Source organism: Gorilla gorilla, chromosome 21 (genome assembly GCF_029281585.2).
Source record: "Gorilla gorilla gorilla isolate KB3781 chromosome 21, NHGRI_mGorGor1-v2.1_pri, whole genome shotgun sequence".
NCBI classification, from domain to species: domain Eukaryota; kingdom Metazoa; phylum Chordata; class Mammalia; order Primates; family Hominidae; genus Gorilla; species Gorilla gorilla.
The window spans coordinates 72,045,635-72,057,925 of record NC_073245.2 but is presented as its reverse complement, the minus strand read 5'-3'; the positions used below and the strand labels follow the sequence as shown (position 1 = coordinate 72,057,925).

Sequence of the window (12,291 nt, the reverse complement as noted above, 5' to 3'; positions counted from 1 at the left end):
ACAGACAGGGTTCAGAACACGCATGCATTCATTCACTCATTCATTCATCCATCCAACCATCATCTGCACTTGCTGAGTGCCTGCTGTATGCCCTGTACTATGCCTGCACTTGGATTTGACAGTGAACACAGACGTGTGGCCGTCTCTCAGGGACTACTGTCTGGGGGGCAGGTGGTTAGAGAGAGGCAAACCATCCAACAGACAAGGCGTGTATGGCTCCTTGGGCAGCCCAAAGCAACAAAACAACTCTCACAGTTTTGGAGATCAGAAGTCTGAAATCAAGATGCTGGCAGGGTTGGTTCTTTCTGAGGCTGTGAGGGAGATGCCGTCCCAGGCCTCTCCCCTGGAAAATTCTTGGCGTCCTGTGGATGCATCAGTCCCATCCCTGTGTGCCCTGTCCTGCCTCTCACATGGACACTGTCATTGGATTCAGGGCCTAACCGAATCCAGCATGAGCTCAGCTTGATCTTTAACTTAATGGCAGTTGAGAGACCCTTATTCCAAACAAGGTCATGTTCTGAGGTTCCAGGTGGATGGGAATTTTGGGGTGACACCATTCAACCCACTAAACAAGGTGGGGCAATGTGGTAAATGCTGGAAGATGGGGCGCGTGGTGCTATGAGGTCAGGGGTCAGGGCTGGCTCCCCTGGAGGAGAAACAGCTTGAGCTGTGGTTCCAAGCATGCAAAGGTACTGACCAGGCAAAGCAGGAAGGGAGAATGTTCTGGCAGGAAGAACAGCTGGGGCCAAGTCTCAGGGTGGTGGGGTGGCAGGGGCGCCCCCTCACTCATCCCTCCACCCACCCAGCAGCACATTCTGTCACAAACCAACACTACTTGGGGAACCACAGGGCACCACAGTCCCACATCTAACCTATCCAGGACATCTGCAGTCCCAGCTAAAGAGGCCCCCTGTGGGGTGCATCTCACCTCCTCCGTTTCTGTGGTATCTGGCTGAGAATCATCAGTTAGATCGGAATACTTAATTCGTGTTAGACGTACAAGGAAAACGCCCCACTGAAAGCATTTTCCACCCAAGAGTCACCTCCAGGTTGAACATTCACCCCATAAGGGGCAGTAAGCTCCCCAGAAAAGAGCCAGGGGCTGGGACCCAGCCCTCCCGAGCTCATGCCCGGGCTCTCCCTGTCCCAGCAGGTGACACCTCTTCCAAAAGGTGGCAGTTCCCTCTTTCATGAAAACTGGGAAGAAGCACAGTGAGGATTAGGTGAGATCGCAGAGGGGAGGGCACCAGCCCCTGGCCACACATGTGGTAGCAACAAGCTTTGGGCCCAAAAACTGGGTTCAAAAGTCTCAATCATTTCCAGGACCTGGGACAAGTTACTGGAGTTTCCTGAGCCTGTTTTCTCAACCATAAATGGGGCACCTCATGCCTACCCAACAAACGGCAATTATTGATGGTGGTTAATCACTGGTTAGGTGATTGTAACAAAACTGTCAAACTCTGCTATGCGTCATGTTTCACGCCCACAGCCTTCAAAGACAGCACGCGAGGCTTTACTCTGAAAAGTCATTATCTCCTGATCAACAGCCTACTTTTTCCCTGAGACCATCAATGTGCCCTGTTTGCAGCAGTCAATTCCAGACAAAAAATACCTAAGCTTGCAAAGTAATTATCTCTACTTGCTAGGATTATTCTGCCAGTGTGACAAAAGCTACATAAGGGTATGACTGTGGGGGCCTCTGTCCAGCTGTGTACCCCTATCTGACCACCAATGTCTGCTGTTTACTCCTGGCTCTGCCTTGCTGGACAGAACTCATTGGAAAGTGAAACAGCAAAACAGAGACCAGCAGAGAGAGGGAGGGAGGAAGGGAGAGAGACTGACTGAAAGAGACTGAGACTCAGAGAGAAGCACAAAGAGAAAGACAGACACATGAACATCCAGAAAGAATGGAACAGAACAGAACAGAACGGAATGGAACAGAAAGGAACGGAAAGGAATGGAAAGGAACAGAATGGAAAGGAAAAGAAAAAGAAAAAAGAAAAAGAAAAAGAAAAGCCAAGCCAAGCTAAAGTCAAGCCCCATCCTGGGAACTGGCTGCACCTCTTGCATTCAGGTCCTGGAAGATCCCCCCTTTGACTCCTGCAAAGAGACTCCCCTGTTTGCTTGAGGGAGCCTAGGCAGTCTACTTCTGACAACCACAGTTTCCTTGGTAAGATCTACTCCTCTGGGCCTGCCCTGAGCCCCAGTCACAGAAGCTAATGATGAGAACCAGCCCATAGTGGGTGCCCAATCAAGACTGGTTGAAGGTATGGATGGATGGATGGATGGATGGATGGATGGATGGATGAGTGAATGGGTGAATAAATAGACAGATAATGGATGGGTGGATGAATGTAGGATGGATGGGGCAGAGAAAGGAAAGAGGATGGACAGGATGCATGTGGACCCACCTGTGACATTTTTTGTGGTTTTGGAGCTTGCCTTGGGTGGCGGAGTGGGCAGCAGTGGGGGGCTGGGGAGCTGGCCCACGGATCTCTCCAGAGGTCTGGGAGGACTGTCCAGGGAGTCAGCCCCAGCTAAGGCTTGGGAGAGCTCATTGGTGGTGGGCAGGAGGCTGCCAGCGTCTGCTTCTTCACCACTGGATGCAGATGGCATCTTGGCTGGTTCAAAGGCAAAGCAGAGAGTTAAAAACATGTTTCCTCTGACAGCAGTGGAAGTAAGAGAGCAAAGCAAGAGGGTTTGGTGGGATGGGATCATGAAGAGCATACAGAGCAGTGACCTCACACAGGCACTTGACTTCCCTCAAGTTCAACTCTCAATAGAACCATCGGAAGCAGAGAGAGGAGGATGGAGAAAGGGAAGTCATTTCAATAGTATGAGGGATTCCATTCTTTTTTCCACATGAGAGGTCCATGCCACAGCTCCCACCTCACCTAGGAGCAGTGTTCACCATACCAGGTTTTGGAGTCAGACACACCCAGGCTCAAGTGGTCTCTGAATTTACTCTTGGACCTTAAGTTACTAAATCTCTCCAAAACTCCATTTACTCATGCATGGCATTGTGTTAACAATAGTCCCTCACAGGATTGTTTCTCAGTTTAAGCAAGAAGTGGCCATGACACAGTGTAACCCTCCACTCCAGCAGCTCTCATTCTTATTTGTCTGTTTGCAGCAGCCCTAATATCTGGCATGCCAGCCTAGAGTGGGAGTGAGGATAGGAAGGATCGACTTGGAGGAAGCGTCAGGCCACCCAGCACCCTCATCCCTCCCTTTCTAGCTGCTGATTCAGGCTCCATCCACCTCTTTCACAACGACCCCTCAGCCTGCCCATCCCCAGCTTTCCCTCAACCCATCAATCCTTCCCTTTCTTATTTCTCTTTTTGCCTGGCTTGGGTTCCATCATCCATTATTTCAACAACAACCTGACCAACAGTCCCTAAGTCCTTTGCCTGGATTCCTTTCCATTTAACTCTCTGGAAAAGTTTCATCTGGGGATGAAGCTGCCACTTGTCTGCTCCTGCCCTTGCCTACTATTGCAGAAGGAAGAGCCCACGGAGTCCACTTCAGGAAGAACTGTCACTCTGCAGGACCCGTGGCCAGAAGCTTCCTCCTGCAGGTGCTCTGCATGACTGCTCAAGCCCTTTCTGTCCCTTCCCCACCTCCAGCTTCCCACCTTTGCCTGCTCCCACCACACAGCTTCACCTCCAGCTTTACAGGGGAAACTGAGGTCATCAGACTGGGGCTCCTCTTGGATTTCTGACTCAAATGCAAACTGCAGTCCCCAGCATCTCTGTTCTTTCTTCCCTCTGATCCAAGAGAGATGGTCTCCCTGGGACCAGCACTCCCTCACTTCCTGCCCTCTCAGCACACTCTTGAGTGCTAAGGCCTGTGGAAGGCACCTGGCATACATCATCTTATTCAGTTTTTACAACTACCCAATGAAGAACACACGAACACTCTCCCCTCTGTATGTCTAAGGGAAAAGCCTAGTAGAGCTGGAGCTTGTCCTTGGGTCACTGTGTTAGCTCCTATGGGGTTCATTCATCTATCAGCTGCTTTTTCTGGAGGTACCCAAGAGCTGTTGGGTGCTGTCCATGGTGCTGAAAACACAGTGGTCAGGGGACGGGGTGTTACAACAGGCCTAATTCCTGCCTGCAGAGAGCCTCCAGCTAAACACCAGATGCAAATATTGCATGCTCCTTGTATCTCATTAGCTATCATTAGTTTCTGTTCCTTTATTGGCTATGTTGGAAGTTTTAAACTCTCATTCCCAGCCCTTTCTTATGTTAAGTTCATGACAATGGAGTCCTTATCTCAGAAGGGCCAGCCCTCCTAACGCCTGGAGAACAAAATCTCTGAAAGCAGAGATGGAGTATGTGTTGTTCTCCCTCAACAACACATACTCCATCTGCAGAGGGCAGACTCAGCTCTGTGTTATGAAGTTGGCCTGAACTGAGAACAACCATTACAATTGGCTCTATACTCTTGTTCTGCATGGATACCCACATGAAAATGCTGTTTTCATTTTATTTTTCTTATTACATTAAACTGTCCTCAAAAGTGTTACTTGTTAAAAAGGGTTTAAGACTCCTATGCTTTGAGACTGTCATTATGTCATCTGACTTGTAACCTATAATGTCTAAGAGTCTACAACTCTGATTAGTTGTTTCACTTAGTAAGTTTTGCCCTGATAATAACATCAAAGTAAATATTTTATGCTTTCTAGGTAAAAATAGTTGTGAGGTGTTCTTGTTAAGCCACAGGTAAGCACAGAAATGCCCATTTTCTCTATGTAGGTTCCAGTTATAACTTTGTGGAGTTTTCTGTCTTGTGTAAATCAGCACAGGCAAGTGGACACCCTCATTCTTGGGACACCACACTTCACAGCCCATTTCCTCGGCAGCCAAGTTCCTGGCCAAGACCACCAGGCATGGGGTGAGCTCTCAGTAGCCAGCCCAGGCCTGGTTTTCTGCTAGGAAGTTTCCTCCTGGGGGGTCGCACCCCTTTTCAGATATTCACACATCTATTATTCTGAAGCCCCTTAATATGGTCCTTGCATCCACACCCTGCTTTGATTGTTTGGGTCTACACAACTTCTTGTTCCTGAACGCTTCTTTGTGAATGGGTTACGCTCTCAGGGTACTGGTCACCCAGCACATTTCCAAAGTCCTCCTTTTGGGAGACAGAGATGTCATGGAAATGGCTCACCTGGCCTCAATTACACCAGTATCCAGCATCCGCCCCCTTGCTCCATATGTTTGACCTATTTACAGACGAGTGACTTTGGCCTCCACCTTGCTTAGTTAGTCTCAGTCTCCTCATCTGTACAATAATCTGTATAAAATACCCGAACCTGCCCACTACAAGTGTGGAAAGGCCCACATGAAACCATAGTGGGGAAGGTTTGTCTAGAGCTACTCAGCACTCCTCTGACTCATCTCCTCCAGGACAATGTGGCCAGCATCTGAACCAGGCTCCAAGGGTCTGCTCGGAAGTGCCACCAAAGGAAGCATTACCAGGGAGGAAGAGCAGCCTGGGGTCAGTGTCCCCACTCCTGGGTCAGCCCCAGCCAATCATCTGGATCTATCTTCTATGTCTGATCTCCACATAAGACTTCACTAGATAAGCACTGACTTGGGCCAGTTCCACATCCCTCTGAGCTATTGACAGGTTGTCCCCCTTGGCCTGCATCACTGACTTATCCTTCTTTTCAGGATCCCAACAAGATCTAAAATATTCTACCCAAAACCAAACCAAACACTCTTGACCTCATGTACACTCCAAGCTTAGTTACAATTATCTGCTCCTTTGAAAATTAAAGTTATGAAAGATGACCTTTAACACTGCATCTCCACCCAGCAAGGCCTGGCCCCCTCACTGAGCCAGGGCCACCCCACTCAGCCATCCACCATCTTTAACACTTTCCCCTCTGGCTTCCCAACACATACTCTCCTGGTTCTCCCCTGGAGCTCTGGCCACCTCTGCTCAGCCTCTCTGGCAGGTCCCACCTCCTGCATCTGAATGTCCACCTGGGCTGCCCCAGGATGAAGGCCTAGGTCCTCTTCCCTGTCTAACCTTCTCACAGGTCATTCTCATCCACTCCTTTGGCTTCAGAACTGATTCCATTTCTCTGTTAACCCTGGACCATTTCTCTGAGCTCCAGACTCATATGTTACCAGTTGGCCACATTGGCATCTCCATCTGGAGGCCAATCACATCCAAACTTGAATCTTGGTCCCCACAAAAAATTCTCCTGAGCCTTCCCTTCCCTCTTACTCATTCAACCATCAACCCATCTTGCAAATGTTATTGAACAACCATGGGTTCCAGGCACTATTCTAGAAGCTGTGGACATGGCACTAATCCAGACAGATCCCTACTGTATTAGTCTCTTCTTACTCTGCTAAAAATAACTGCCCGAAACTGAGTAACTTATAAAGAAAAGAGGTTTAATTGGCTCACAGTTCAGCATGGCTGGGAAGGCCTCAGGAAACTTACAATCATGGCAGAAGGCAAGGGAGAAGTAAGCACCTTCTTCACAAGGCAGCAGGAAGGACATGTACCAAGTGAAGGGGGAAGAGTCTCTTATAAAACCATCAGATCTTGTGAGAACTCACTATTGTGAGAATAGCATGGAGGAAACTGCCCCCTGTGATTCAATTGCCTCCACCTGGCCTCTCCCTTGACACGTGGAGATTATGGGGATTGTGGGGATTATAATTCAAGATGAGATTTTGGGTGGGGACACAGCAAAACCATATCACCTACTTTCACCAGGTTCAGTGCTCCATGACCCACCAGCTGTCCAGCCAGACCAGATGCCCCATGCCATCCTTCTCTTGTCCTCTCCACCCTGTACCCACCCCTTATATCTAATTCACAGGCAAGTCTCATGAACTCTACTTCAAAAATATTTCTCATAAATATCCACGTGTTTCCCAGTGTGAGCTGTCAGAACTTCTGCCTGGGCCTCCTCACCAGCCTCCCAGTTCCTGGCAATGCTTCCCACTCCAGTGGAAACCCATTCTCCAAACCAGGGTTTGGCAGGCCTTTCCTGCAGAGGGCCAGGTAGAAAATATTTCCAGCTTGGGCCATGTGGCCTCTATTGCTATTACAGTCTCTGTTAGTATGGAGAACTCTGGAAGGCTAGCCAATCCAAACTACATCTGTCCTTGTTTCACAGCAAAGTAGATGTGCAGCCACCCTGACCCTCGGTACTACCCAGTAGCACTTTCTGAGATGATGGACACATTTCTTCCTTGTCCATATGGTGGCCACTAGACCCTCATGACCACTGAACACTGGACAAGCGGCTGGAGTGAAAAACAAGCTTAAATTTTAATTATTTCAAACAGTCACATGGCTAGTGGCTACTGCACTGGACAGGGAAGCTCTGGATTTCCCAAGACTGAGTCAATGGTCATAGTGCCACTGCCTTAAGGCACAGGGCAAAGGGTAAGTCTCTGAGGTCCCCTCATTCCACCTGCCCAAGGTGGGACTATGGGTTCCCCACCCTTCACCCTGATGGCCATGAGACTCACCACACCAGCTACGCTGACCAAAACCCTCCTCCAAAGTCTCCCCCGAAACATCCATCCTCACCACACACTGAACCCTCACATCCTTAGCCTGCCTGATGGCTCTAAGGACAGCAGATGGTTTTCAGCATCTCCTCTCTCCCTCCCTCCTCCCCATCTTCCCTCTCCTCTCTGACACCGCCCCCTGCATCTCACGTGAGTGTGCAGCCACCGTTGTATTTTGGAATCTTGTCAAAACTGAAATTGCAACATCTGTTAACATCTCAAGTGCTGAATCAATTTTTTAAAAAGTGGAAGAAGACACTGGTTCCCTGCATTTGGGGGACCGCTCCCTTGGGGCTGGACCAGCAGAGGCTCCCTCTTACTAAATGCAGTCTCAACCAGAGGCTTCTACACTGTACAAACCCCAATGCAGGGGTCAGGGCTAGGAATGGAAATACCTGAAGCTCAACCACAGCGCCACAAGTTCATGACTTACTAGTACCTCTTTGCTGAGCATGTTCCACTGACACCCTTCTGTGTAATCCCCACTTAGTTTCCAGAGCAGGGGCTGATAAACCTTTTCTGTTCAGATGCAGACAGTAAACATTTTTGGCTTTCCAGGCTAAGAAGCAAAATCAAGAATATTATGTAGGAACTTAAACAACAAGAGGAAAAACTCTGCCCTGCCACTTGCCTCAAGAGGGCTACCAGGGCAGGGGGCACACTTTGCAGCCAGTTACCACCCGCTGAAGACATTCTGGAGTTCAAGGGTGGCCAGCCCAAGGATGGATGTGGTGAGCCATGGTCACTTGTACTCCACCCCTGTACACCCAGCACAACCTTGGTCTCAGCTTGGGCAGCTAGCTGTGGGCCAGGTGGCTCACCAACTCCCAGATGAGGTTCCTCCACTCAGTGCCCAGCAGATGCCCAGAGCCCAGGCCCCAGGGGTAGCTGGGACCAGCATAGGCCCCAGGCAGTGGTGAAGGGCAGCCACCAACTGGGGAGACAGGAGCAGGGCGCAGGGAGGGAGGCACCTCACTGTGGTCTCCTGGCTCCCAGGACCTGCCCACTAGAGCAGTGCTCCACGGCCATGCAGACACAGACATGGGCAGTATCTGACCTACAGCCTGCAATTTGACAGTCCCTGTTCTAGACTCACATTCCAGAACATTCCAGAAGCAGAACAAATGTTTGTCTCCTGTTTGGCTCTAGAATTTAGGCTCTAGAGTGTTATGGTGAAGATCAAACCCAGTCCTGCCACTGGGTTTGATCTGTTTTTATGCTCTATGGCCTGGGAAAGTGACTTAACCTCTCTGGGCTCTGTTTTCTCATCCAAAAATATGGGGCTGTTATAAGATAATAGAGTGCACACAGAACGTGCTCCCTGAGTGTCACTCTCCTTTTTAATTAGTGCACTCGTGGGAAGGCCAGAACTCAGCCCCTGCCCCATAGTAGAAACACTGAAGAGGACCCTATTCCCATTTGTGCCAAAACACCATATCCTTCTGGGCTTTGTAGGGAATGCTCTGTTGCTGGTGTGGCACTTATTAGTCTGTTTTCATGCTGCTGATAAAGACATACCTGAGACTGAGTAATTTATAAAGAAAAAGAAGTGTAATGGACTCATAGTTCCATATAGCTGGGGAGGCCTCACAATCATGGCAGAAGGCGAAACGCACATCTTACATGGTGGCGGACAAAAGAGAATGAGAACGAAGCAAAAGGGGTTTTCCCTTATAAAACCATCAGATCTCATGAGGCTTATTCACTACCATGAGAACAGTACTGGGGAAACCACCCCCATGATTCAATGATCTCCCACCAGGTCCCTCCCACCACACGTGGGAATTATGGGAGCTACAATTCAAGATGAGATTTGGGTGGGGACACAGCCAAACCATATCAGGCACCATCCAAACAAAACCAGGAAAAGCAAAATCGCCCCAAACACAAAAGCCCAAAGTCAACCCAAATCACCAAACAAAAGGCTCAAGGAAAATAATGGTCAAAATCATTGACAGTGTCCTCCTCCTGAGAGATTTGCAATATTCAGATGTATCCCCTGCCACCCACACTCATCATGGTTGGGGCACGGGGAAGCAGCAACTCCAGTCCTGGATGTTGCCACCTGGATGCCAGGAGTGACCCAGGACAGCCCCTTGTGCTTTTTGATGACCCCTCTCCCCCACCCCCAGCAAAGCTCATGGGAGGTTTGCTTTTTAAGAGAAAGCAGCTGACCTTTCAGGACAGCAGTGAGCACCACTGCAGACACCCCAGGGGCTCCTGCAGGTGTAGACCATCACCCACGGGGCACCAGGTTCTGGGCCCCCATGAGGTTTCCCTGAACTTGTCCAAGGTCAAGGAGAGAAGCAGGTCCCAGGGTCCAGCACTCACGTGACACATTTGCCACTTGAGGATCTGGCTTTGTCTGCCATTAGATGACATCTGTCTGTCATGGAATTACCCACAACACAGAGCGACTGGGCCCAGATGTGGGCAGCTCCCTTGAGGGCTGAGGTGCAGAATGTGGGAAGAGAACAGACAGCATCAGACACACAGCATCAAACAGCTGGTCCCCCTGAGCTCTGCAGTAGAAACCGGAGACCTAGGACCACGTTGCCTCACAGTGGCCTCAGGCTTTAACTCCTTCTATCACAAAATACTGAGGCCCAAAGCAGAAGATTAAAAGTCAGTAACACAGGGATTGGCTCCAAAGACTAGGCTCTTAACCTTCATGCAAGGGGTTGCAAACTCCTACACCCATCTACAGGGACAGACTCTGTTCAGCTCCAGCGACCCTGGCTGTGTGGGAACAGGGATCCAGGGGGGCCTGAACTTCGATGACTGAAAAGAAACTGCACATCTGGATTTCTGTGAACACTCCTGATTTTTAAACATTGGCTTGCGAATTTTTAACCAGTGCATTTAATGTCCCTGTGTTAAGTTATACCCTGTTTATAGGGATGTTGCTCACGGCCAAGCTTCTGAACATTGACCTGGTGTTGTGGAGGTGACTGATGTCCCTGGCGCAGGGTCCCTGGCACAGGATCCCAGGCCTGCAGGGCTGGATGAGGCCTCGGGGTTGTCCCAGCCATAACAAACTGCAGGTGGCCCCACATCCCAAAACACACGTGCTACCAGAGAGACGGCCTCTCTGGGAGCATCTGTAGGCAGCTAAATACTGTGTTAGTACATCCCTTTCCAAGGGTTGTTTTTGACAACGAAGACGACAGATGACAATGACGACGACAACGATGATGGTGAGAATAACAGTGACGCTACAGTAGCAGCAGCAGACACTTTCCAGGTGCTCCGTGTGGGTTAGGATGGAGATAAGTCTTTCCTGGGGATCACTTAATTTAATTTTAGCGACCCTGGGAGGTCAGTGTGACTACTATCCTCATTTTACAGTTGATCAAACAGGATCAGAAAGGTTAAGTCACTTGCCCATGGCCCCACAGCTCAGTAAGGAGTTCAGCCGTGTGTTTCAAACCCAGGTCGGCCTGATGTCAAAGATGTTGCCCTTTGTTTCCAGTCATTTGGACCAGTTATTCGACTTGTGTGCCAGCATTTCATCATGGGCATGAGATCTCCAGGGGCTGCTTCCAGGGCTAAGTAAGCTAATGAATGTGCAGTCATTAGTAGAGCACGCTCCTCCACCCTGCATGCAGGCAGCCACTTGTGTCACCTCTTGTTATCCCCAGCATGATGACAAATATCACTAACTGCTAATAAGCCAGCTGCATTCCTAAGGAATGGAATGGTCTTTCTTAAATCAGACTTGTGGCTCCTGCTTTAGACATTTTGGACATTCCTCTGTACTTTCTATACTTTTTTTTGCTATATTTTACTTTAAGTGAATTTACATTTTTATCTGTTTATAAGAAAAAGCAAATCTCTATCATTACCCAAAATGAGAAGCCAATACTACTTGCCCTAATTACTGAAAAGTATTTTCATTATTGTTTAAACATTTTCATTATTAATTGAACATTAATAATGTTTTCTCATTGTCTGTCCACATGCCATTCATAAGAAGTCATCTCACAAATCCCAGGGGCACAAGACCCACACTGGGGAAGCCGGGAATGAGACAAGTCCCCAGGGAACCATGCACGGCTCCAGTCTCCCCCAGGTCTTGCCGGGTCACCAGCAGAGCGCTTCCTACAAGGCAAATCCCATCGACTCTCCATCCCTGGGGGGTTCCAGCTGCCCTCAGGGATAACCTGCCAGGCCTCTTCTCTCTCTCCAATCTGTGGGCTTTTTATTTTAAATTTTTTTTTGAAACAGGGTCTGGCTCTGTCACCCAGACTGGAGTGCAGTGGTGTGATCACTGCTCACTGCAGCCTTGACCTCCTGGGCTCAGGCTATCCTCCCGCCTCAGCTTCGTGAGTAGCTAGGACTACAGGTGTGTGCCCACACAGTCAGCTAATTAAAACCAAAAACAAAAAACAAAACTTTTTTGTAGAGATGGCGTCATGCTATGCTGTCCAGGATGACTTTGAACTCCTAGGTTCAAGTGATTCTCCTGTCTTGGCTTCCCAAAGTGCTGGAATGATAGGTGTGACCCACCTCATCGGGCCCTGGATTTTTTTAATCAATAAAGTTCCACCGACAAGAGCCCCACCCTTTCACCACCGATGCTGCTTTTGTGCTACCAGGGGGCAGAGGCGAGTGGCTGCGTCCGACACCTCCAGCCTGCAGAGCTGATGCTCTTTCCTCTCTGGCCCTTTACAGAAAACGTGTATGTTCCTGTCCCCTGTCTTTGCATGTCATTCCCCTTTCTGGGATGCTCTGCACCTTGCTCTCT

The 12,291-nt window shown here is 49.3% G+C and overlaps 1 protein-coding gene across 5 annotated transcripts in view; it reads right to left on the bottom strand.

Annotated features, from left to right (window-relative positions):
- PHACTR3 (phosphatase and actin regulator 3) overlaps positions 1-12,291 on the bottom strand; it is a 269,873-nt gene that overhangs the window by 77,983 nt on the left and 179,599 nt on the right. For all 5 annotated transcript variants that reach the window (XM_055372872.2, XM_055372873.2, XM_004062456.5 and 2 more), the window contains exon 5: positions 2,412-2,621. In XM_055372872.2, coding sequence (XP_055228847.2) covers positions 2,412-2,621 — 210 coding nt within the window. The remainder of the gene's footprint in view (positions 1-2,411; positions 2,622-12,291) is intronic.